Source organism: Lynx canadensis, chromosome B3 (assembly GCF_007474595.2).
Source record: "Lynx canadensis isolate LIC74 chromosome B3, mLynCan4.pri.v2, whole genome shotgun sequence".
Taxonomy (NCBI): Eukaryota; Metazoa; Chordata; class Mammalia; order Carnivora; family Felidae; genus Lynx; species Lynx canadensis.
Window position 1 is genome coordinate 132,868,738 of NC_044308.2, and position 27,658 is coordinate 132,896,395.

General features: G+C 43.7%; 2 protein-coding genes across 2 annotated transcripts in view; one reads left to right on the forward strand and one right to left on the reverse strand.

Annotated features, from left to right (window-relative positions):
• KCNK13 (potassium two pore domain channel subfamily K member 13) overlaps positions 1-27,658 on the forward strand; it is a 112,595-nt gene that overhangs the window by 8,944 nt on the left and 75,993 nt on the right. The window lies entirely within an intron of this gene.
• Positions 1,159-27,234, reverse strand: LOC115516100 (60S ribosomal protein L38-like). The gene is made up of 3 exons (XM_032593467.1): positions 27,166-27,234; positions 8,501-8,522; positions 1,159-1,424 (listed from the first exon to the last, which is right to left on the reverse strand). The coding sequence occupies exons 1-3, from the start codon at positions 27,232-27,234 to the stop codon at positions 1,225-1,227; spliced, it is 291 nt and encodes a 96-aa protein (XP_032449358.1). The 3' UTR covers positions 1,159-1,224.

Here is a 27,658-nt window from a genome sequence, read left to right on the forward strand (position 1 = left end):
AAAAAAAAAATAAAAAAAAATAAAAAAATGTTTACTTTTGAGAGAGAGAGCGAGCGAGCACGGATGCGTGCATGCGTGCGCACGCACACCCTGGCACACACCCACCCACAAGTGGGGGAGGGGTAGGAGAGAAGGGGACGGAGCGTCTGAAGCTGGCTCTGAAGAAGTATCTGAAGCGAGCTCTGCACTGAGAGCCCAACGCGGGGCTCGAGCTCACAAACCCTGAGATCATGGCCTGAGCCAAAGTCGGACATTTAACCGACTGAGCCACCCAGGGGCCCCTCTCCAAAGAATCTTAGAGTCTCCCATTTATAACAGAGGAATGTTTGGGGCGCCTGGGTGGCTTAGTCGAAGAAGTGTCCGACTTTGGCTCAGATCATGATCTCACGGTCTGTGGGTTCGAGCCCCGCGTCGGGCTCTGTGCTGACAGCTCGGAGCCCGGAGCCTGCTTCGGATTCTGTGTCTCCTTCTCTCTCTTTCTCTCCCCTTCTTGTGCTCTGTCTCTGTCTCTCAAAAAGAAATAAACGTAAATTTAAAAAAAAAACAGTACTTATAACAGAGGAATGTTCTTTCTCTTCTCTCATAGTCTCCCATATGTCACAGGAGTTCTGCGGCGTCTCATCTCGGATTCTCTCAGCCGGCCTGCCCCCCCGCACACCCCTCCTCCATCTCTCTCTGTCCTCTGTCATCACCAGTGACTTCACCTCTCCAACGTGTTGTAGCTTTTTCTCATTCAGCCTGTTACCGGGTCTCGCCACAGGGAGAAATGGCCCGGGGGCCGGCCCAGCGAGCAGCATTCCATCCCTTAGGCGGCTGGCGAGAAGAGCAGGGCAAGACTGTGGTCCACCGTGCATTAGTGACTTTACACATGGGGACACTCTCAGCTTGCACAGGAGGACATTACCGTAGCCAGAAGCACACAGTTCACTGAGGACAGCGGGGGACGCACCTCGTCAAGCGGTGTCTCCATCACGAAGTGGCTCTCCTTTTACCCTCCAGTCTTCCGCCTCCTTCAGTTCAGCGTATCTGGATTCCTAGATCGAATCACTTTTCTGAAGGGTCGCACCGTTAGCATACCCCCTGCATCTGTAGAAGCTTAAGTGCTCAAATTCTGTTGTCCCCATTCTCTGGTCACCACGCCTGCCCTCCATCTCTCTTGTTTTTTGTTTTTTTTTTTTTAAGAATTTTTAAAACTTGAATACGGTTCACATCAGTGGGCCGGGTTCATTTCAGCTCCTTTACTGCCAAACCTGGGGGCAGGGACTGCTTCGGTTTCTCTGCCTTCTCTTTGTCTGAGATGACCAAAGTGTAAAGGTATCTGCTGCATCGGGCTTTAAACTTCACGTTATCCTTATTTTTCTTGATCTTGACGGACTTGGCGTCCTTCTGCCCGGCCGTGAGCAGAAAGTCCTTGATTTCTTCAGCTTTGCGAGCGTGTGGCAGGCAGTGCCCAAGAGACACTCGCGGCAAGTGGCAAGAAGGGAGGACGGAAAAGAGCGAGACTTTCCGTCCGTATCTCTTCTATTGATCACCTCTCCTTAAAGGGAAACCCTGTGGTCAGTGAACCCAGGGGCCAGGCCACGAATGAAAACGAGTGTCACTTGGAGTGTGGGCCATCAGGGGACAGCGGGGCCTGTGTTCTCAAAGGCATTTGGATTCTCACTGTGAAACAGACTTGGCCTGGCCAGGCAGGTCTGATGATGGCTTAACTCAAGAGTTTGAGCCTCCCAGGTGGAATTTTGGCCATCTGTGAGTTCTGGCTTCTTTCCCTTTGGAAGCAAGACAGACAAGAAGCTCTGAACCCTTTTTAGTCAATAGTGATGTCTGGATTTCACAGTTCACTTGAGTACCTGTTTGTGTAGGACGCTTGATCAGCAGTGACGGTGAGCCTAGCATATTAGCTGTTTCATCATGTGCCCTCTAATTTCTAAAAGGACTTGGGGCAGTTATATTCTCCTGTGATCCTCATGTCTACACTGAAGTGTTGTAATCTAGAAGTACATACTATTCTGTTTTCTTTCTTTTACATTATTTACTATACACTTTCTCAAGAATTTCCTGTGTTCTGATTGATGTAGAATGGTTTATTTAACGATCCTCAAATTGGCGGATTTGGGGTGATATAGGGTTTTTAATCTTGTGTATCATAAGATTTATGAAATGTATTGAGTGCTTACCATCGGTTAAACACAGCACACGTCTTTATATATGTTTTATTTCTTTTAAAAAAATTTTTTTAATGTTTATTTTTGAGAGAGAGAGAGAGAGAGACAGAGCATGAGTGGGGGAGGGACACAGAGAGAGGGAGACACAGAATCCGAAGCAGGCTCCAGGCTCTGAGCCGTCAGCACAGAGCCCGACGTGGGGCTCGAACCCACAAACTGTGAGATCGTGACCTGAGCCGAAGTCGGACGCTCAACTGGCTGAGCCACCCAGGCGCCCCTATATATGTTTATTTCTTATAACAGCCCCAGGAGGGTGAGTGCTATTAATATTCTCATGTGATTGACCATGATGCTGAGGCCCCCAGAGAGCTTCTGTGTAGCGTCTGAAGTTGCCCAGCTGGAAGAGGTCTGGAGGCTCCCTTCAAAGGTTCCACTTTGAACCACTACTGCTTTGCCATTTCTTTCTTTCGGGCCCTTGTTGTGGGAAGAATTGCCGGCCAAAGATCCTGTGACCTCTTTTTTCAGTTGTGATGGTCCTTGGGTTGACTTAGGATAATATAGGAAGACAGAAATGGTCTGGCTAGCAGAATCTCGGGAGAATATCTGTGGTTCCATGGGTAAAAGGTTTGGGTAATGCCCATCGTGCCTCCCAGGAGTCCACGTAAGTGGAGATTTCTACCTCCTGCTGCAGTTCATGCTTCTCTGGAACTTGTGACCTTGTTCAGTCCATCACCTTGACAACCGATGTGCCTTGAATGTTCCTGCCCCCAGGACTCTCATCTCCAATTCTTCTGTATTTGATCCAGGAGTCACTTCCTGACTCTGCCTGTGAGCTCTTGGCCAGTTCACAGCAAGCTTTTCTGTGTCTTGGGTCTCCCTCGTGTTAAGCATCTGATGAAGATCACAAGGCATTGATCTTACATCACATCGATCTTACATTACAAGGCTGTGGTTTTCACGCTGTGTTCCAAGGGGCCCATAGGGTTCTCCGCGGTATCTTAAGAGCTATCCTGAGATCGGAGGGGACCCCTCAAGTTTTTATCTCTGTTGTATATATTTATTTATATATGCCCCAAATATTTATCTTGATCTGCTATCTTTTTATTGACTATTACATTGGGGCATGCAGAAAAAGATTTTTATATAGCCAAATATGTGTGCTCAGTTTGACTGGCAACTTTTTCTATGGTTTTTCATCAAGTCAGATCCTCTCTGTGGTTGAGATAAATATTCTTCTCCATTCTTTGTTTAGCTCTAACTCATTTCAAATGTTATTCAAAAAGATTGCTTTTTAAATGGTTTTGTGTGGTTGACTATATAATTATGATTTGATTTATTTCTAAAATTATCACACAATGATTTGAGAATGTGCATTTTCCAGAATTCTCTTTTCTGTTTTGAGTGTTTCTTTGTATCCTGGTATCTGTATGTGTTTCAGCTGGCTTTGCTCTTAGGTTACAGAATTTCGGAGCAGGAGGGAACATCATCCCCGAACACCCTCCAGACCTAGTAAACACACCCAAAATAACATTTCAGTGTGTGTTTCGGGCATATAAATTCAGAATTATTGATGTCATCACTCACATAACTTTTGTTATTACTCATATCTTTGTTTAGCTCTTCATGCTTTCTATGCTAATATCTATTTTTAAACATAGATATGATTAAGTTCCTGTATTATGTTAGCAGATATTTGCTGACTTTTAGACCATCTCTTTAGTTGTGATTTTTAATATATTTTTAAGTAAAGTACTTAATACGTTTTTTTTTTAACCAGTTTTAGATTTTTCTTTTTGCAGGGGAATTTGGCACATTTAGTATTTGGTCTCATATGTAATTATCCTTTTTTTTTTTTGTTCTTTTTTTCTCTTATTTTTCTGTTCTCTCTTTTTTTAAAGCTTATTTACTTAGAGAAAAAGAGAGACACCACATGCAGAAGGGACAGAGAGAGAGGGAGAGAGAGAATCCCAAGTAGGCTCCCCCCTGTCAGCATGGAACCTGATGTAGGGCTCAAACTCACAAGCTCTGAGATCATAACCTGAGCTGAAGTTGGTCACTTAACTGACTAAGCTACCCAGGCACCCCTGTTCTCTTTTATTTATTGTTTTAATTTTTTTTTAATGTTTATTTTTGAGAGAGAGAGAGAGAAAGTGAGCGAGAGAGAGTGCGTGAGCAGGGGAGGGGCAGATAGAGAGGGAGACAGAATCTGAAGCAGGCTCCAGGCTCCGCACTGTCAGCACAGATCCCTACGTGGGGCTTGAACCCACAAACCATGAGATCATGACCTGAGCCGAAGTCAGACGCTTAACTGACTGAGCCACGCAGGTGCCCCTGTTGTTTTCAATGCTATACCTTTCTATTACAGTGGATTGGGTATTCTTTTTTTTTTTTTAATGTTTATATATTTTTTTTTGAAAGAGAGAGAGAGAATCCCAAGCAGACTCCACACTGTCAGTGCAGAGCCTGGTTCGAGGCTCAACTCACAAACGATGAGATCATGACTTAAGCCAAAATCAAGAGTCAGAAGCTTAACTGACTAAGCCACCCAGACATCCCGCGTATTCTTTTCGTCATTTTTAAGTGTGATCAGAATGAAACCTTATCTAAACTTCCTAGGGGTAAAAACAATTTCTGCCATTATTTTTCATGTTTCTAAATAAATTTAAGACCCTTTTCTCTGAATGATATTGAATGTTGAGTCTTGTGCGCTCGAGTTCAGCTCTAGTCCCTCAACCGCCTTGTCTCCCAGGTTCCCTGTTTTGGTATCTTGTTCTCTGGAAACACTTTTTAAGATTACTTTTTTTTTTTTTAAACCTGGGAACCTGCCTTGTGTCATGGCCTCTGATAGCTGAGAGCGCAGCGCCGCCATAATCTTTTTCTCCTTAGTGATCCTTAGCGCATCTCTTTCTGACTTTCCGATCTCTTCCTCTTGGTCCAGTCAATTCTTTCTTCTCCTGCCTCTGGACCTTTTAGGCTTTGGATGATCATGTACGTGACACCATGGCGCATTCTTAAGCCTTGCTTCTGCTTCCAAACAGAGAGCGAAGGCAAGATGTCTAATTGTTTGAGAACCTCTGTTGTTCCGTTTTCCATTCTGCCTGTACGGATTCACATTCCCACCGGCAGTGCACAGAGGTTCCCCTTTCTCCATGTCCTTGCCACCAGTCGTTCTTTCTTGTTTTGAGAATAGCCCTTCTGAAAGCGTATAAGGTGATGTCTTGTTGTGGTTTTGGTTTGTATTTGCCCCGTGGCCAGTGATGTGGAGCCCCTGTTCATGCACCTGTTGGCCATCCGTATGTTTGTCTTTGGAAAAATGTCTGTTCAGTTCCTCTGCCCATTTTTAAATCAGATTGTTTGTTTGCTATTGAGTCGTATGCATTCCTTATATATTGTGGATATTAATCTCTTGTCATTGTTTGTTTGCTATTGAGTCGTATGCATTCCCTATATATTGTGGATATTAATCCCTTGTCAGCTCTGTGACTCGCAAATCCCTTCTCCCACCCAGGAGGCTGCCTTTTCCTGGTCGCTTTCACTGTGCCCAGGCTGTTTACAGTTTCATCCAGTCCCACTTTTTTAGTTTTGTTTTTCTGGCTTTTGCTTTGGTTGGTTGCTAACTCTATTCTCTCTTTTCTCCCAAGGTAGGTTTTCTTCATCCAGTGTTACTCATTTGTGGGGTTCTTGTTTTCTTACTTTCCCTGGGTATTTCCTATAAGCCACTTTCAGTCCCAACAGAATCTTGAAACCTTTCTTTGGGACCTAACACTTAAAAACCGAGTTTTGTGCTACTCCTAGCATTGTCCTCACTAAGGCCTGTTTTATTAATTTGGGGCTGTGGGTATTTTCTGCTCCAGATGTTCTGTCTCTGGTGTTTGGCAGGGAAGTATGCTATCCCATTTCTTGGCCTGCTGTATTTTTAGACTTAGTTTCTTTCATTGAACAGCCCGTGACCTAATACCCAACACCTGTGAGAAGAAAGGTGTTCAAGGCCTGCTTTGACCACGCAGGGATATGCTGTGTTGCATGTCGTGAGATGACGATGGAAACGGAATTCAGGGAATTGATCCCTTAAAGGAACCACCATCACCGTTGCTTCAACTAAGACAAATTTCCTGGAGAAGGTGGGGTCTTGGGGCTGTTTGGAAAGAGCTGATGGCCTGCTCATTCTCCCAGCTCTCTTTGGAATTGGGAAATCTAAGTCTCAGAGAGGGAGAGAGAGAAAAAGAGACATTTTCTGAAGTACACACACAACGGGGAAGTAAGGGAATTTATCAGTTAGGAGTTTTGTTTAGCCTCACGTTGCAAGACACAAAAACAGTGGTAAAGCACAGGAAGTTTCCCTTGATGCGGGAAAGACGTCTGCGCGGCATGGAGGCAGTTCAGGGCTGGCACCGTGGCTGTATGGTGTTATCAGGGGGTCAGGCCTCTTCAGCTCAGCTAACCCTAGGGTGTTACCTTCGTCCTCAGGGCTCAGTGTGGCTGCTGGAACTCTGGCCATCACATCTACACCCCCAGGTAGTAGGATGAAGGAAAGGAGAGGCAGAGACAAAGAGATGTCTTAGGTGACTTTTCCTGATAAGCAGACTTTGGGTTAAGGATTTAGGTGGAAGTGATTTGTCAAGGTAGTGCTCTCAGAAGAGACTAGTGGGTGGGTAAGGGAAGTAAGGATGTGGAAGGAGAAGCCAAGTAGGAGGCTATTTTATGGAGCTCTGGAACACAAATCATGCCCTGGAATCTGTCCCACCTTGAGGCAAGGGAACTGGGCTTTTATATGCCCACAGCAGGCACTGGTTATAGCTGGGGGTGGGAGGGACCCAGTCACAGGCACGTGGCCATCTGCAGTCACTGATATAAGCTGTTAGCAGTAAGTCCCGCAGCAGCCTGGGGATGGGCACACGGAGCTGGTCAAGGGGTTCGGGGTATCTGGGTGGGGCACAAACAACAGTGTCCACTACAGGGGGTTCCAAGAAATCTCAGATAATCCTTCCCTTACATTTCACTGTCCAGAACTTTGTCACGTGGTCATGCCCAGCTGCAATCGTGGCCGGGAAACAAAATCATTGTTCCAGTTAGTAATCTGGCAGAGAATAATTGCTAAAGAACGATGAGGGAAGGAATGTCGGAGGCACCTAACATGCTTGCCACAGGAGTGTAATCAATGAGTGAGTCACAGAGAGCCTTGACTGTCAGGCCAAAGGGTAGGAACTCTGCACAGTGAGGCCCGCCTGCTGTTAGAGACGGGGGAAGGACCGCGTAGTAAAAAGAGAGATTAATCTGGCAGAAGTCTCATCGCGGATCTCTTGCAAGGAGAGAGAAGAGGCAGGGAGAGCAGTGAGGGAGCCCCCAGGCCTGTGCCCACAGGGTCCAAAGGCCAGACTGGGACAGTGAGGAAGCAGCGAAGGGGGCTGACCAAGGGCAGGTGGGAGGTCCACTGGGGACAGCCTGGGTGCGGCCCTCAGAACCAGGTGCCTCTTTGCCTCGCACAGGGAATGGGGTAGAGTTTGGTGAGGGCAGGATGCAGGGGAGCCGCCCAGGCAGGCGGGGAGCAGAACTGGCTGCAGAGTTGGCCTGGGGCCTTCAGGGCCGGCAGATGCCGTGGCTCCAACCTGGGCTGCTGGCAGGCCTTCCTTCTCCACCCCTCTTTCCATCCCCCTTCCTTCTCTTCTTAACCAAGCTCGTTAGTCATGTTAGTCTCCAGGGGCGCCTGGGCGGCTCAGTCAGTTGAACATCCGACTTCAGCTCAGGTCATGATCTCACGGTTCGAGTTCGAGCCCGTGCAGCACGGTTCGAGTTCGTGCTGACAGCTCGGAGCCTGGAGCCTGCTTCCGATCCTGTGTCTCCCCCTCTCTCTGCCCCCTCCCCTGCTCACTCTCTGTCTCTCAAAAATTAAAAAAAACAATAATGTTAGTCTCCAAAGGAAAAAAATAATGCAGGTGAAAAGGAATATTTAATTTTTCACTTCTTGTTAAACTAAGGCTGTTGATATTCTCTGATAAAAAGAACGTAGTTAATGAAAATGAAAAGATAATTGATTAACCAAAATATCCACAGGCTAGGTCTGTGGGTTTAAATAATGTCACCAGGTGTCTTTTTGTCTGTCTGTCTGTCTCTGTCTCTCTCTCTCTCTGTCTTAGCTTCTCATTTTTCTTACGAGGGTAGGTCTCAGGGCCTTCAGAGCAGCGAAATTGGCACCAAGAGCAGCAGGTTGACATTGTCTTTAGCTTCCAAGAACTCAGAAGGAAAAAGACCCCATCTTTCCAGAGTTCCTGAACAGAGCTCTGCAGGGGGCCCTGCCTGGGTCCTGTTTGCATGACACACTCTTGGCATGACCACACTCTTGAGGTCGGGGTCACATAGCTACCTCTGGTGTAGGCAAGAATGGGGGAGGGTCTGGGTGGCATGCAATTGAAAGTAAAAAAGGGAACAATTCCCAGATTCCCAAGATTCTTGGTAGACAGGGAAGGCAGGATGGCACCCGGACACGAACCAGTGTGAGGCAGAAACGGAATTCCAAAGTGGTGACAGTGGAAGGGACCCTGGGTTGAGCTTTGCAAGTCCCTGACCTCAGGGAGCCTTTGGGATCCTGGAAGGGAAACGTTCAGTAACCAGTTGGGGTGAGGGGAGGGGAAGAGCCTGAAGTCAGGAAAGAGGTTAGGACTAGAGATTCTGATGTCAAAAATAAAATTCTTTGTGTCAAGAGTTGGGGGGGGTGGCGGTGGGGCAGCAGGGCGGTCAGGAGTCCTGTTGTCAGACTCCCCTTTGATGTTTCAGCCTTCATCCTTTTAACAACAGCAAGTTCAAGAACGCTCTCCTATGTCTCTGTCTTCTTTGCATCCCCAGCCCCTGGGCTCCCCGGCCTGAGCCCTTCCCCCCATCCCTACCCCTGAGATGTCCAGTTCTGCATTCCCCTGGGGCTAAGAGGAAACTCTTTGTTCTGTCCCCACCCAGAAAACCTAAGCTGCCCGTGCCTAGTTCCTTAAAAATCTCAGTGACCCCAGAATAGCATTTCTCCACCTTGTCACTATGACATTTTGGGCCAGATGACCTTTTGCTGTGGAGCTGTCCTGTTAGAAGATAGTTAGCAGCCTCCCTGGCCTCTGCCTGGAGGGCCCCCAAACTGTCTCCAGCCCCTGCCAAATGCCTTGACCCCTTTGACTTGGGGTCAAAATCCAACAACTGCCCTAAGAGGAACAAGAAGACAAGGAGTCTTTAAGGAGGGAGAGCCTCTGTGGTTTTCATCTCCTCCTGCCTTGCAGGGCGTGGGCTGGGTGAGGGGTGCTGAGACCACAGAGAGGAGCAAGCCAGACCTGAGTTCTAGAAAGTGAAAGTACATGACGATTTCCATTAATAGAGGAGTTTCAGGCCAAAGACAAAAGTTTGAAAGTTTTTTTCTTTTCTTTTTTTTTTTTTTGGGTGTTTGTTTGCCCCTTTTCCATGACTCACCCACACACCCACACCCCACCCTTAATGGCATTAATGGCAAAGTGGCCTTTTTTTTCTTTTTTACAATTATTTTTTCTGTTCTTAAAAATTCCTAAAGTGGGGCGCCTGGGTGGCTCAGTCGGTTGAGCATCCGACTTCAGCTCAGGTCACGATCTCACGGTCCGTGAGTTCGAGCCCCGCGTCGTGCTCTGGGCTGATGGCTCAGAGCCTGGAGCCTGCTTCCGATTCTGTGTCTCCCTCTCTCTCTGCCCCTCCCCCATTCATGCTCTGTCTCTCTCTGTCTCAAAAATAAATAAACATTAAAAAAAAAAAATTTAAAAAAAAAAAAAATTCCTAAAGTAATACATGCGTATTTAAATAAATTTTCACATTATTCCAAAGTGTTTTTTTTAATTTTTTTAACGTTTATTTATTATTGAGACAGAGAGAGACAGAGCATGAACGGGGGAGGGGCAGAGAGAGAGGGAGACACAGAATCGGAAGCAGGCTCCAGGCTCCGAGCCATCAGCCCAGAGCCCGACTCGGGGCTCGAACTCACGGACCGCGAGATCGTGACCTGAGCTGAAGTCGGACGCCCAACCGACTGAGCCACCCAGGAGCCCCAATTCCAAAGTATTTAAAGTGAAAAATCAAAGCTCCCTTTACTCCCCTGTCTTACTCTCCAGAGGGAACCACTGCTTTTTTAATACTTGTTGGTGGGTGTTTTTGTTTTTGTTTTTTGGTAACAAGTTTATTGAGCTGAAATTCACATACCATAAAATCCACCTATTTATTTTTTTTAAGTTTATTTATTTTGAGAGAGAGAGTGTGTGTGCGAGAGCCTGAGGGGTGGGGGGAGGAGCAGAGAGAGAAAGAATCCCAAGCTGGCTCCATGCTGTCAACACAGAGCCTGATGCAGGGGTCCATCCCACAAATCATGAGATCATGACCTGAGCCCAAATCGAGAGTCAGATTCTTAACTGATTGAGCCACCCAGGTGCCCCAAAATGCACCTATTTAAAGCATACAATTCAGTGATTTTTAGTATTTCACAGAGTTTTAAACTATCATCACAATTAATTTTAGGACATTCCATCATCCCCCCAAGAAACCCCGTACTCTTTAGCAATCACCCCCACTCTCCCCTCAAGCTCCTGGAAACCACTTGTCTACCCCCATCTCTGTAGATTTGAACATTTCTAATAAATGGAAGAATAAAATGTAGTCTTTGATGCCTGGCTTCTTTCACTTACTATAATATTTTCAAATCATTCACGTAATATGGATCAATACTTCACTCCTTCTTAATTGCCAAATAATGTGCTGTTATATAGATGTATATACCACATTTTACTTGTTGGTTAATCAGGCATTTGGGTTGTTTTCATTTTTTAGCTTTTGTGAATAATGGTTTACAATGGTGAATAAGAGTGCAGGTTTTTGTGTGGACACATGTTTTCATTTATCTTGGGTATATACCTATGTTTGGAATTGCTGGATCATATCTCTATATGATTCCATTCTTTTGTTTTTGAGAGAGAGAGAGAGTACGAGTGGGGGAGAGGGGCAGAAGGAGAGAGAGCATCTTTTTTTTTTAATGTTTATTTATTTTCTAGAGATGGAGAGACAGAGTGTGAGTGCGGGAGAGGCAGAGAGAGAGGGAGACACAGAATCCGAAGCAGGCTCCAGGCTTTGAACTGTCAGCACAGATCCCGATGTGGGGCTTGAACCCACAAGCTGTGAGATCATGACCTGAGCCAATGTCGGACACTTAACCGACTGAGCCACCCAGGTGCCCAGAGAGAGAGAGAGAGGGAGAGAGAGAGAGAGAGAGAGAGAGAGAGAGAGAGAGAGAGAGAATCTTAAGCAGGCTCCATACTCAGCTCGGAGCCCAGCCCAGGGCTTAATCCCACAACCCTGGGATCATGACCTGAGCCAAAATCAAGAGTCAGACGCTCAACCGGCTAAGACACCCAGGTGCCCCTAGAGACTCTGTTCTTAATGTATGGATGAACTGCCAAACTGTTTTCCACAGTGGCCGTACCATTTTATATTCCCACCTAAAATGTCTGAGAGTTTTATTTTCTCTGCATCCCCACCAACACTTTTTTATGATTGTTTCTTTGATTATAGCCATTCTAGTGGATATGAAGTGGTATCTTCTATGGTTTTGATTTGCATTTCTCCATTGACAAATGATGTTGAACACTCTTCATGTGTTGGCCATTTGTCTACTTTCTTGAAAGAACTGTCATTCAGATCCTTTGTCCATTTTTAATTGGGTTGTCTTTTTATTATTGAATTATAGGTGTTCTTTATATAGTCTAGATTCAAGTCCTTTATCAGATGATTTGAAAATACTTTCCCCCTCTCTGTGAGTTTTCTTCTCATTTTCTTCATGGTGTCTTTCAAAGCACAGAAGTTTGTAAATTTTCGTGAAATCCAGTTTTTCTGTTTCTTTTTGTTGCTGATGTTTTCCATGTCCTAGCTAAGACCACTGCCTAATCCAGCACCACAAAGATTCATACCTATGTTTTCTTCTCAGAGTTTTGTAGTTTTGCTCTTAAAATTAGGTTGTCAATCCACTCTGAGTTAATTTTTATGTGAGCTACCAGTCCAATGTAATTCTTTTGCACATGGATATCCATTTACAGCACCACTGGTTGAAAAAAACTATTCTTTCCCCCCATTGAATTGTTTTAGCACCCTTGTCAAAAAGCAGTTGACCATAAACCAGAGGGTTGATTTTTGAATTCTCAGTTCTAGTTCATTGATCTCCATGTCTGTCCTTATGCCAGGACCACGGTGTCTGGATGACTGTAGCTTTGTAGTAAATTTTGAAATCAGAAAGTGTGAGTCCTTCAGCGTGGTTCTTCTTTTTCAAGATTGTTTTGGCTGTTATGAGTCCCTTGAATGTCCATGTGAATTTTAAGAGCAGTTTGTCAGTTTCTGCAATGAAGCCTTGCATTGACTCTGTAGATCAACTGGGGAGATATTGCCATCTTAAAAATATCAGGGGTTCTAATCCAGGAACATGGGATCATTTAATTTTCTTCCCCAGTGGTTTATAATTTTCAAGGTATAAGGTTTTCACTTCTTATGTTAAACAGATTCCTAAGTATTTAGCACTATTGTAAATGAGATTTTATTTGGGGTTGTTCATTGCAAGTATGTAGGATACAATTGATTTTTGTAGATTGTCTTGTATCCTGTGACCTTGCTACACTCATATATTAGTTCTAATAGTTTTTTAGAGGGTCCCTTAGGATTTTCTGTACACAAGATCCTGTCATTTATGAATAGAGATAGTTTTCATTCTCCCTTTCCAATCTGGATACCTTTTCTTTCTCTTAATTCATACCTGGCTGGAATCTCCAGGACAGTATTGCGTAGAAGTAATGAGGAGGGTGGACATCCTTGCCTTGGACCTGATCTTAGGGGGAATGCTTCAGTCTTTCAACATTACGTATGATGTTAGTTCTGGTTTGTTGGTAGATGGCCTTTATTGGGTTGAGGAAGTTCCCTTCTCTTCCTAGTTTGTTGAATGTTTTTTATCACAAAGGTGTGTTGGATTTTTGTCACATTCTTTTTCTACACCTGAAGTGATCATGTGGTTTTCTCTCTTCTGTTATTGATATTTCATATTGAATTAGTACATTTTTAGGTACCAAACCAGCCTTGGATTCTGGGGATAAATCACACTTGGTCCTTTTCATATGTTGCTGCATTTGGTTTGCTAGTATTTTGTTGAGGGTTTTTGCATCTATATGCAAAAAAGACAGTCACCTATTTTTTTTCCTTCCTTGTGAGATCTTTGTCCTATTTTGGCATCAGGATAATGTTGGCCTATAGAATGTGTGGTTCTTATATTCTGCAGTTTCCCTGGATATGCTCTGTCCCTCCTGTTGTAAGACATGTCATTGATTTCTAATTATTTGCTAGTATAACAGCTTTACAAAGATGTTTTTATTTTAAACATGTATAGAGACTGCCAAATTTTGGACAATCTTTAAATTGAAATATTCTCTTAACCAGTTTGCAAGAATCTTGTTAGTCCCAGAACTACCGTGTAGTTTTCCCCTTCCTTGGTACTGCACTAAATACTATAGATACATAGTATTTAGGTAGCGCTATCATTTTCCTCGTTCTTTGGACGAGAAAACTGAAGCACAGAGGGTTCAAGAGCTTGCATAAAGCCACACAGTTAGAAAGTGGTGGAACTTTGATTCAGACTTTGTCCAGCCATGATTTAAATTTTGGAGAAGTTCATCTGAGATCGAATTCTACTGGAAACTGAAATAAAACCCATGGTCCTGGTTCTGTATTTATTTTTGTCAGTAATGGATTTGAATTTGATGCTACTGATGAATATTTTCTGCACACTCTTGTTTTGAAGAAGCTGCAGTTGTCAGGCTGTATATAGTCAGGAGGCTATCTGGATGTCCCACACTAGGTTTGAACAGTGTCTTCTCTCCCTTCTTAGCCCCTTAGAATGACACCCAGCACCCCTCCCATATCTAACATAAAATTCAGTTTAGTCCAGTCAAAATTTATGGAGCTTCTGCTGTGTGCCCAATTTGACTGCAGGGGTTCTTAACCTGGGACCATGGATACAAGTCAGAGGGTCTGTAAATTTGGGTGGGAAAAGAATTCTGTCTTTATGTTTACTAACCTCTAACCAAGCAACCTCTAGCATTTCCTTCAAGAAGGAATACAGACAACAATGCAGGACTCACATGAACAGCCCCCATAGCCTTGTCTCCAGTAGAAACCAGATGTATTCCTGTTACTTCGTAATGCAGCATATGCCCCCATGGCCCCTTCACCACTACCTCAAAATCATGGTCATTGTTGTTTAATGATTTAATAAAGAAGTACATGCACTCTATCACATGCACATTTCATAGTTTAATCACTGTGTTTTCATATGGTTGCTTTTGTAATCCTATGCACTGTATTTCATTCATTTAAAAAAATCATTCTGAGGGATCCCTGGGTGGCTCAGTCAGTTAAGCATCCCCTCTTGATTTTGGCTCAGGTCGTGATCTCATTGTTCGAGAGTTCAAGTCCTGAGTTGGGCTCTGTGTTGCTAATGCAGAGAATGCTTAGGATTTTTTCTCTCTCTCCCCATCTCTCTTTCTGCCCTTCCCCCACACATGCTCCCTCCCTTCCTCCCTCCCTCTCTCTCTCTCTCAAGAATAAATAAATAAATTTTTTAAAAAATATAAAAAAATTAAAAATCATTCTGAGAAGGGACTCATAGGCTTCCATAGACCGCTGGAGGCTCCATGTAACAGAAAACAGGAATTGAGAACCGGACCGAAGTTAGGCCTATTTTGAATGCAGGGAAAAGGGGAACTTGCAACTCCTCCCATCCCTGCTCCATACATGGTGAGTGAAGGGCGTTAATCCATTTGTAGTTGTTTGAACATGGACTTGGATGCTTGCATTGCTCAGTCATTATGCATAGTCTCAGCTTTTCCCGATGATTCAGAAAACCTTTCAGGATGTTGCAGTGTCTTGTGGGCCATCGTTGGGAGGACAGATTACCACTCACCCTCAGAGAAGTGGGGAAGAAGCAAGCATTTGGAAATGTCCTATTTATAGAGTTCTCTTTGTATAGGGTGGTGGGCTTGATTCAGATGCCTCCCTGTGTCTTTATCTCTGTGTCCTCAACTGATTGGGATGTGCCTCCGACTCTTCGTCCACACCTCCCCTATGGCTGCAGTGGCACACGTACTCTTTGTTGTAAATACTGGCCTTAGAATATGTAACACTTCCTCATGGTTATTTAATACTACTTCTTACTTAATATTTAAATTAGGAGTTGCAACTTTGGCCGAACACAACATGGTCTATTTGACCTGTAGATGGTAATGTGCTGGCAATGTGTAAGAATCAGCTTAAAACAAACAAAGCCCTGATTTGCAGCATTCGTCTTATTTGTGTGGTGTAAATATTCCCCAAGTGGCTGGCTTCAAGCTATGAATGTGAAGTCCGTGAAGGCTAGAGTGGGGAAAAGATCTGCATAATTGGCTCTTTATGAGTCTGTAACAGCCAGTTCCAGGATATGGTGTTTGAGAAAATGTGAATTTGTTGTCAACTTTTAAAATTAGATTTCTTTCTTTGTAATGTTTATGTATTTTTTAGAGAAAGAGAGAGAGAGAGAGAGAATGCACATGAGCAGGGGAGAGGCAGAGAGAGAGGGAGGCAAAGGATCTGAAGTGGGCTGTGTGCTGACAGCAGACAGCACAATGCAGGGCTCAACTCACGAACTGCAAGATCATGACCTGAGCTGAAGTCGGACATTTAACCGACTGAGCCACCCAGGCACCCCTAAAATTAGATTTCTAGTAAAAATCTTGATTTCTGATTTCTCCTGGAAAATTGGGAAATCTGACTACGCCAGACAACCCTCCCTATATGCCAACCACTCACTGAAGATGAGCTCCTCTCCTGTTGGGGAGCCCACTGGTACCCTGGTCCCACCACACCTAGGCTGACTGTCACCTGCCGTTCATCTCTATATTTGACTTCTTTCCTTTCCCTTCGTGTAAATGCTGAAGTTCCTCTTGGCTTTTTGAGATTAAGAACCAAGTGATCTTGTCTCTGGGCTTTTTATCAAAAAAGAGTTGTGAAATTGAGTCCTCTACGATATATATTTTTTAATTCCTTCCAGTTTGATCACAGAGCCATCAAGTTTCTCCTGATGGGGTGCGTGAAGTTTTTATTCCATTCTTGTTGATCTCCCTCTGGTCATCTCAAATCAGCAGACAAAAGAGCTTTTCTCCTTAGCATAGTTAATAAATGAGAATTGAACCAGAAAAGCATGAACTTTGTGACAGGCTAAAGGTCTTCCTATGGGAAATTAAGACCTATTAACTGGAAATGGTGAAAAGTGACAAGCTCAGAGGAAACTCAGTTGAGTAATTAAGAATGTATCAAGCCCTGTACAGTAGGCAGTTGACACAGCATAGTAAAAGAAAAATAACATCTCTGAGGTCTTGTTGGATACCGTCCATGTTGATTTTGGATAGTGTCCCGGTGTCTGGGGGAAAAACTGCTCTTAAACCAGAAACGTAGAACATCTAGAGATGTCAGCCCTGCCAGAGTGATTATACCATAAATACCTCATTATTTGTGAGTATTAAGGGATCCCTAAAGGGTATTGAACATTTTAATACCCTGTTCTTGGGTGGGATGGGGTGCTTCTACAGGTGATTTAGGAATATGAGATTTAGAACAAGGGGCTCAGGGAAAGTCTTGGAGTTTCCAGTGTCAGGGGATGTGGGAAGTCAATCAGAAAGGAGTGGGGTTAACATGAAAGAAATTGAAGAGAACACAAACAAATGGGAAGACATTCCATGCTAATGGATCAGAAGAACAAACATTGTTAAAATGTCGATACTACCCAAAGCAATCTACACATTTAAATGCAATCCCTATCAAAATAGCACCAGCGTTTTCCACAAAACCAGAATAAACAATCATAAAATTTGTATGGAACCACAAAAGATCCTGACTAGCCAAAGCAGTCCTAAAAGGGAAAACAAAACTGGAGGTATCACCACTCTGGATTTCATCTAGACAGTATGGTACTGGCCACAAAAACAGACACATAGATCAACGGAACAGAATAGAAAATCCAGAAGTGGACCTACAACTGTATGGCCAAATAATCTTCAACAAAGCAAGAAAGAATATCCAATGGAAAAAAGCTAGTCTCTTCAACAAGGTGTTGGGAAAACTGGACGGCGACATGCAGAAGAATGAAACTGGACCATTTTCTTATGCCATACACAAAAATAAAATAAATTCAAAATGGATGAGAGACCTAATGTGAGACAGGAAACCATCAAAATCCTACAGGAGAACACAGGCACCAACCTCTTTGACCTCGGCCAGAGCAACTTCTTAACTAGACATGTTGCCAAAGGGAAGGGAAACAAAAGCAAATATGAACTATTGGGACTTGATCTAGATAAAAAGCTGCTGCACAGCAAGGGAAATAACCAACAAAACTAAAAGGCAGCTCGGGCAATGGAAGAAGATATTTGCAAGCAACATATCTGATAAAGGGGTTAGTATCTAAAAATCTATAAAGAACTTATCAAACTCAACACCCAAAAACCAAATAACCCAGTTAAGAAATGAGCAGAAGACATGAGTAGACACTTTTCCAAAGAAGACATCCAGATGGCCAACAGACACATGAAAAAATGTTCAATATTACTCATCATCAGGGAAACACAAATCAAGACCTCAGTGAGATACCACCTTACACCTGTCAGAATGGCTAAAATTAACAACACAAGAAACAGGTGTTGGCGAGGATGCAGAGAAAGGGGAACCCTCTTGCACTGTCAGTGGGAACGCAAACTGGTGCAGCCACTCTGGAGAACAGTATGGAGATTCCCCAAAAAACTAAAAATAGAACTACCCTATGACCCAGTAATTGCACTATTAGGTATTTACCCAAAGGATACAAAAATACAGATTTGAAGGGGTATATGCATCCCAGTGTTTATAGCAGCAGTATCAACAACAGCCAAATTATGGAGAGAGCCCAAATATCCACTGACTGATGAATGGATAAAAAAGATATGATATGTACACACACACACACACACACACACACACACACACACAGGAATATTACTCAGCCATCAAAAAGAATGAAATCTTGCCATTTGCAATGATGTGGATGGAGCTGAAATGTATTATGCTAAGTGAAAGAAGTCCGTCAGAGAAAGACAAATATCATATGATCTCAATTAAACGTGGAATTTAAGAAACAAAACAGATGAACATATGGGAAGGGGGGAGAGAAGAGAGGGAAACAAACCACAAGAGACTTAATGATAGAGAACAAACTGTGGGTTGATGGAGGGAGGTGGGAGGGAGATGGGCTAGATGGTAATGGGTATTAAGGAGGGCACTTGCTGTGATGAGCACTGGGTGTTGTATGTAAGTGATGAATCATTGAATTCTACTCCTGAAATCAATATTGCACTGTATGTTAACTAAAATTGAAATTTAAAAAAAGAAGAAAGGCAGTGGGGTTAAGAATTGCATTTATGGGGACACCTGGGTGGCTCAGTCAGTTAAACGTCTGACTTCAGCTCAGGTCAGGATCTTGTGGTTCGTGAGTTTGAGCCCTGCATCAGGCTCCCTACTGTCAGTGCAGAGCCCGCTTTGGATCCTCTGTCTCCCTCTCTCTATGCCCCTCTCCCACTATCTCTCTCTGTCTCTCAAAAATAAATAAACATTTTAAAAAAGAATCACATTACTTATGTACTTACTTAAATATTGACAAGAGTGGTATTTACAAATAAAACCAATTTCATTTTGGAAAGGGAGCTCCAGTTTTAAAGATACATTTTGCAAATATTAACCTAGTGAAACGTTTTTAATGTCTCCTCTGTAAAAACCCTCTCTGTTTTTATAAGCTGATATGTGTTTGGGAGGGAGAGAGGGACCCAGTGCTAAAAGACATTCATCCATTCACATTCTTTCCAACAATTAGTATTAAATGAAGAGGGGAGAGGGTCTTTAACTGATGAATGGAGCCTATTAAACACTTGAAGCCAGTTAAGAGGAAAGAAAAATACTGTGGTTTGCAGGCAGAAGATAAGGAAACATGGTGGACAGATGTCAAAAGGAGCATTTTGAAGTAGCAGGAAAACCTGCAAGGGAATAAAGATGGGTATATAGGGTGCCTGGGTGGCTCAGTCGGTTAAATGTTCTCTTCGGCTCAGGTCATGATCTCACAGTTCATGAGTTTGGGGCCCTGAATCAGAACCTGATTCAGATCCTCTGTCTCCCTCTCTCTCTCTCTCTCTGCCCCTCCCCTGCTCACACTCTCAAAAATAAACAAACATTAAAAAGAAAAAAAGACGGGTAGGATGCAAGATATAGAAAACAGACATTTCATTTCTTTGTCTTTAAAGAATCATCGTAATGTCCTGAAAGAGAAGGAGACCACACAGCCACCATTTATTAGGGACCTACTTTGTACCAGCTGCTGAGTCTCTTCTGGGCCCTGGGCACACACTCCCAGTAGGCACCCCAATTATAATAATTAAATCTGTTGAGATCTTCAGTGCGCCAGGCGCTGTCCTAAGTGCTGATTTACGTTTGGACCTCAGAGCAACTGTCTGAGAGATGAGGGAGGGCATCACCATTTCACAGACGAAGAAATAATGGAAACTTCAGGAACTTGGTCTTTGCCCCACAGCCCCAGATGGAGCAGGTCCATCTGGCTCTTTTCTAGAAAAGCCCGTGCTTCTAGACTGCTGTGTCACCTTCACAAGCATCTGACTGTACTGTGAACTAGTTAATTACTTGAGCACACTACTCCCCAAAACATGCTGTCGTATTACTGTTGTTCACCAAGCACTGATGAAGAAAGATTCATTCAAAACATCCGTGAAGGTGGATTCAGGCCCATTTCCACTTAATTTTATTCTTCCTCAATAGTTTGGTTTGTTTGTTTGTTTGTTTTTTAAATAGAACCTGTTTTCTCTTTGCCACTCTTGATTTTCAACAAATCAAAGTTGAGTCAAGGAGAATGGTGGATGCTTTTAGTGCTACCTTCCAGGGAACCCCTGTTCCACTCCAGTGTGCCCAGCCTAAACCAGATGTGGTGTGAATGTCACTAAAGGGCTGAAGGGCCCCGTGGAGAGAGGACAGGACTGGGGTTGTTTGAGCTTTCCATTCTCTGCCTCCCATTCACCCGTGGAGAACATTATGAGCCGTCTAGTTCTATAGGGTTGGATTCCTCCCATTCCCTCTCCCAGAAGACTGGGATGGTCCCCTTGCCCATGGGTGGAGATTTATGGCAAATCTTCAGTAATAGAACTTGGAGATACAGTCCTAAATCTTCCTTGATATTCTGAATGTGCTTATTCTATAACTGAACTTTTAGGAATACTGATTTATTGTAAGATTAGCTTGGCTGTCCTGGGACTTGTTTTAATCGGATTCGGTGGGTGCCACTTTTCCCTCTGGCTTCTTTCTCTTGCTACATCACATCTCCTAACTTCTGCATCAGTCTTCCCTCTGTGGAAAAGGGTGGGTAATCTCTCAGGTACTTCAGTCTCACTGCCTGCATGGAACCATGAGCCCCAGGTCTTTCTCACTCACTTCTGTATGTCTTCACTGTGCCTGGCACACAGTAGGCCCTCAGTAGATGTTTGTCAAGTAATTAATAACTGGAAACAACCTTCCATGTGCTTTGACTGTGATATCCTTATACCCTTCCTTCATTGCCACCAGATGGGAACTAGGCATTCATAGGACCTCTCAAAATGACTGTTTCTTCTGGCAGCACTGTATAGTTGTCACTCAATTATCAGCGGTGAGGCAAGTACAAAGTGCCTTATCTTCATAATAAAATGGACTCTCTTTCTTGTAATCTGTGAGAGGAAACACCAGAGTTCTTGCTTAACTTCCTTTTCCTGTGTCTTAACGTGATGGAGTCCTCTTCCCAAGTCAGCTGGAAGGAGGCAGGACTCCATCCACATAGCGCATGTGCTACAGCATGTGGAGTTTATCGTCCCTGTTGGGGATGATGTGCTTCATTAGTGAGAATTTTTCTAGAAATTAAGGTTTTGTCTAGAAACGTGTTTGTCCCAAACTTGGGTTTAATTAAACCATTTTGGTGAAAGCATTTAAATTATTAATTATTTTTTACACTGATGTTTATCATGTATCGAGATTTATTATGGTGTCATAGTGAGAATTTAGTTTTGTAAGCCTAGAATTCACAAAGGATAAGATTGACAGATGTGACCAGTGAAAACGTAAAACTTCTATATACTTAACACTTAAATAAAAAGAAAAAACAATCAGATGAGAAAAATGTTTTCAGATAATGAAAAGAATCATTTAAGTATCTATTATGTATGTAATAAAGTAAAAATTAATACCCCCACCCCTGGGAACAACTTAATAATTCCATCAATAGGGACACTATCAGCACATTATAGGAACAGTACTAAGTGCTACCATTTTATGGAGTACCTATCACCTCCCTCATATCCGTTGTCTCATGTCATCCTCACAAATCCATCCATAAATGGAATACTATGAAACTATAAGAAGTATATACATGTTTTTGTTATTTTTAAAATATTTATTTTAAATATTTATTTTGAAGAGAGGCAGAGAGAGAGGGAGAGAGAGAATCCTGAGCGTGGAGCCTGACTGGGGGCTTGATCTCACCACCAGGAGATCACAATCTGAGCCGGTATCAAGAGTCAGACATTTAATTGACCATCCAGGCAACCCATATATATATTTTTTTAATTTTTTTTCCAACGTTTATTTATTTTTGGGACAGAGAGAGACAGAGCATGAACGGGGGAGGGGCAGAGAGAGAGGGAGACACAGAATCGGAAGCAGGCTCCAGGCTCTGAGCCATCAGCCCAGAGCCTGACGCGGGGCTCGAACTCACGGACCGCGAGATCGTGACCTGGCTGAAGTCGGACGCTTAACCGACTGCGCCACCCAGGCGCCCCCCATATATATTTTTTATTGAAGTATATATGAAGTATTTTTGACATAAATATATGTAAATAATATACAGAATGGAAAATGTTATAAAACAATGTGGTCCCATTTCCAAAAGGAAAAAATACATACATAGTCTGACAAGGTAAATAAAGATACGAATCTAAACAGCGTGATAGAAATTACAAAACAGTGGGTGATGTGATTTTAAGATGTACCTTTTTTCTTTATGCTTATCTTTATCTTTCGATTTTCTGCAACGTAGAAGTTACTTTAAAATTTTACGCACATTGCCAACTTAAGTCCTATTGTTTAAAAAATGGATTACGCGTTCCCCCGCCTCTCCAAGAAGCAGGTACTGAGCATAAATGAAGCCATTTTTGATGTTTAAATGTCCTTATTGTGGGCAAGAAAGTCACCGTTTCCCAGCTAGAGAGGAATTTTATCACTGTACAGAAAGGCTGTCAAGGAACCACTGTGGTTAATGTTATTTGTACCTATATTAACCTGTGAGCTCTGGAGCCCTTTCTTTTTTCAGATGTCCCTCTGTCCTGGCATCAAGTGACCCTTCCCAATAGGGGTGCACGTTAAAATCCCCTAGGAAACTTTTTAAAAATGTATAACGGGCTTGACCCCTGGACGGGAGTTTTTGATTCAGTAGGTCTGAGGTGGAGCTTTGGTGGCTCTATTTAAAATAAACACCAAGGCTTCCTTAGGTGACTGTGACCCTTGCCCTTCCTTGAGGGCCAGTGTTACCATCCCCCTATCTTCTGCTGCTGTTAATCAGCCTGGTTTTTCTCAGATGTGTTGGGGTGAGGACCCGAGAAGGGCTTCTTGCTTCTCCAACAAGTCCGAGCAGTTATTCTGAAACTTGTTCAGATGATGCGACACCTAAAGTCTTAGTCCTCCTGGCAGGATGCAGTGAAACGCTTCGACACATAATTCTCTTTAAACACTAGGCACAAGTTTATTAGCAGTAGGCAGGAGCACGTGTTGTGTGTGGCCTCCGTCAAGCCTCTTTTGCTTGCAAGTACTTAGGAACTCACTTGGATTCGCTCAAGACAAAACGCAGAATGTACTGTAAGGATCTGGGGGTGGTTCATGGAACCGTGGGGCAGGGAGCACAGGAGCCCTGAAACCAGAGGGAGAAAGCCAGATGGAATGGGCAGCCATTTTCTCGCTCCCTTGCCTTTGCTTCTCTCTTCATGTCTGCTTCATTCTTTCCTCTCGCTTTTCACTTCTGCTTTCCCCTTCTCCCCACTGTTGGCTGCGTTATGGCCACCCCTCAGCCTGTGCAGTTTACAAACCTCCTCAGTTGAAACAAGGCGCAATGGCTGCCTCCTCTTTCTCAGTCCTGCGTCTACTTCCTTTAGAGAATCTGATTGGCCAAGCGTGGGTCACATGTGTATCCCTCATCCAATCAGCTGAGTCTTGGTGGTGGGGGGTTGGCTCAGGCGGAATAAATGTGGATGTCACAGGAAGAAAAGGGGGTGGGGTGGGATGAAACCCTAAATCTTCTATATTTTATCTCCTAGCATAAATCCCGCTTCTTATATACCCAGACACACCTCTGCCTCCTATAACCAGCCATCTGATTGGCAGCTACAAATCCCCCACCCCTCCCCCGGCCATGGGAGACTATTCAAAGCCCTGTTGAGCTGCAGCAGGCAGAGGCTTCCGGTCCCCAGGCTGCCATATGTGTAAGCAATCAGGTTAAACCACCGCAAGAGACCCAGTATGTAACACTGGCAGGAAAACAGACAAAATTGCCGCACAGACTCCCCTTTGGAAAAAGGAATGGGGGGTGGGAAACCCTACCATGTCACGTTCAGTTATCACCCATCGGTGCAGAGCCTGTGCAGCGTCCTGAACGCCAGAGAGAAGGTGAAAAAACATGCCTATCAAAACCCATTCAGACTGACTTAAGCAGACAGGGAGAATTCATCACAAAGATCCAAGCCCTCTCTTGATGTCCCAGGGTGAAAAATTTGGAGGATCCCCAGGAGAGGATCACTCGGTGTCTCTCTTGGCCTCTTGTGTCTGCTTCACTTTCCCTCTTTACTTCTGCATGTGTCAGGCTCTAACTTCGAGGTGCCTCATTAGGTTTAAAACACAAATTCAGAGGACCCAGCATTACTTTTGCAGAGCTATCCAAGTACCACTGGGGCCACACACAATTTTAGATAATACCATATGGAAAACGTATTTTTAATGGGTATTTAATTGGCATTTATTTAATTTTTATTTATTGAAAAGGCATACATACAAAAAAAAACCTCTGTGGTTCTCGCTCTCATTGCTTAGGATGAAATTTAGTTACGGTTTTAAAATGCAGCAGTTTAGGGGCTCCTGGGTGGTTCAGTTGGTTAAGCAGCTTCAGCTCAGGTCATGATCTCATGGTTCGTGGGTTCGAGCCCCGCATTGGGCTCTGTGCTGACAGCTCAGAGTCTGGAGTCTGCTTCAGATTCTGTGTCTCCCTCTCTCTCTGATCCTTCCCTACTCACACACTGTCTCTGTCTCTCTCTCTCAAAAAATAAACATTAAAAAAATTTTTTTAATACAGCAGTTTATATAACAATACTAGGTCCGTGACCACACGTACTGAAGGTCAAATGGCTACATCACAGAGAGAACCCTCTGGAGACCATAAAAGTCTCATCCGAATTGCTTTGGGAACATAGTTGGTTTCATTGATCAGCTTCTCTTGCCATCGAAAAGTACTAGAATCCCGCTCCAGATCTTTAGAAGACAAGTTTGTATTCACCTTTGAGATTAAAGAATAAAAATCACCCATTATCTCATTAAGCAGACTGATGGCTTCCATCTTTGTGTGTTTCCTTCCAAACACTCTGTACGGTTTTCGCGTAGTTGAGACGAAATATTTCTAAACTATGTTAGTCCAGTCTCCTGTCTCGGTAACTAGAGTTTTGTTTGGGATTCTGTGTTGCCTCCAGCGCTGTAATGAACAACAGCAAGTGTACATAGGATCAGAAATGGAACTCTCTCCAATGCATTTTCAAGCCACGCCCTTGGTGACTTCAGTCAACGTCCCAAATAAATCTGAGACACCCTGTTTCTTGTTTTAATGGCCTCCTTTTTCCTAAAAGTGGAGGGTATGAGAAGTCCCAGGAAAAATAGAATGCCCGTTCTTTGGGTTCCAGGAGAGTGAGGATTGGTTTATTTCGATGAATTTTTAGAAGGGTTGTTTCTGGCTGAACGATTGGTTTTGTATCATTGTGTTTTCTGTCTGGCCCAACTGGGAGAAAGGTGCTGATTGTTCAGGCAAGTTTCGAAGACTCTGGATGAAAGACATTGCTATCACAGGCAAAGTGAACTCTGTGTGACCAAAGCAGCAAGCCAGCATTTGTGAAAAAACCTGGCCACGGAGCAGAAAAGTAAAATACGGGTGGGCGTGATGTTCACAGAATTATTCAGAAGGGTTTGGAACATCTGCTTAAGGGAGAAAGTCCCAGGAGCACATTCTTTCTCCTACCAAACGAACGTGCTTCTTCCTTCCAGGAGGAGGCAAGCAGTGTAAACAGTCCCAAAACTTGTGTGTATTTGGCTTTGACATACAGAATGGTTCCCCGCCCGCCCCCAGCATACACCCTGCCCTGATCGGTATGGACAACTTGACTAATGGCACAGCTTGGGATTTCCTTGAGCTGTTGTTTTATTAGCATTTTACCTAAGGCTCCGGTTTCTCCTGCCTTTCTCTTCACAACTCAATATTAAAATTAATTTGCTTTTTCTATGTTAGGAAGTACCTAAGGGCTTGGATGAAGTTTCTTTGGAGTTAACCCCATTTTGGCGTAAATAGTGTAGATAATCTCACGTGGATAGTTAGGTATTAACCATAGTAAAAAAAAATAATAATAAATGCAACTAAAAGGATCTTTTGCATAGGAACCCTGACGCAAAGAAATGAGTTTGCTTTAAAACTCTGTGATAGGCGCCATGGCTGTGCTTTTGTGACTTAATTTTTTTGTCATTGGCCAATTCTCAAGCCTCAGTGATATTTGATCCCTAATGAAATCTGAACTGGAAAGAGATTCTGCATAATGAAATTACACTTAATAAACCACTTTCTAGCTGGTGCTGGTGACCTCCAGACATAGGCTTTTCCATTTCCTGGAGAGAAAATTGCCTGCCTCCTGAATGACAAAGGCCTAATCAGCCCCAAGGTTATTAGGCAGGCCACTAAGTATGAAGCAGCAGATTGAACAAAGGAAAACAGTAATTTTGCCAAATTAGTAGTGGCTTTTTTCATAGCTTTCATTTGTATACATGAAACGGTGCAATGATTTTGAAAAATATTCTGAACAGCTGCCACTTTTAAAATCACATTTACACCCGAGCCTCGGCTATATGACTCAAGCAGACTGTACATTTGACTCTACATTCTTGACAATGACGTGGGCTTCAGCTTACTGAGAGGATTACTCCTGCAAGGTGCTTTGATCCTCTGTGCCTTGGTTTCCCCATCTGAAACAAGGTGGGCGATAATAACAGCTCAGAGTTGTACCGAGGCGGAAGGGAATGACATAGGTAAGGCATTTAGAGCCGCGTCCGCTATGCAGCGGGCACTCAGCCGGTATTAGCTCTGATCGCTCTTTCTTGCTAAAATCACAGCCAGTACAGAATGGGCAGGAGGCTGTTTTTCTGGAATCCTGATCAGAAGCCCCAGCATGTCTCGGCTCTGATATCTTGTTCTGGATCAGTGATTCCAGTGAGTGTGTCCTAGCCTCGTTTGTCAAAACCAGTACTGAGACAAGGGGTCAGGGTCTCCTATTCAGGAATGGCCCATCGAAGTGGACTCCGGATATGTGGGTGCCCCATTAATTCAGGTTAAAGGCAGAGATGCACGTCTTGGTGTGGTACTGCTAACAATGACCGTCAACATAAAGAAAGCTCACGGATGCCAGACTCAGCACACATCTCTTCCGTTCACTAGAGTATCTCAAAGGAGTGAAGCAAAACTCTTAATGTGCTCAAATGCCTGGTAGCAAAGGCAGGACTCGGTCCTGGATGGTCGTACCCCAGAACCCGTAAACTCAACTCCTACACTGACAGACACGATCGGAATGTCGTCTTTGTTCTTGCCCTCTTCCTGGTTGTTGGCGGTCAGTGACATGGCCGGTATATTCTTTCCCGTGTCCTCCTGTAAAATTCTTCCCCTTATCTACACATAGTCCTTGGAAACTGGAGCCTTTCCATGGAGCTTCTAAATCAGTATGTGTTCCCTTGGATGTTCACACTAAGCTTCTATCTCTTTCTTTGGTTGCTCTTTTCCAGTTGAATTGGAAAGCTTTAGTCTAAGATGTTAGACATATGAGTTTGAGGAATTTTCTTTTTGTCAACATTTAGGGAATTCCAAAGGCAACATGAATTATTTTATCCAGGGGGTTTTTCCCGTGAAAAATAATGCAGGTGGTTTTGGAGATTGAAAAGTACATGGAGACTAGCCCATCCTCTTCCCCCCAAGGAGAGAATGGAGTCCCTTTCCCTCTCTTGGGCCAGAGAGATCTAGAAGTGTGTCTCCTATCTCTGAAGACTCT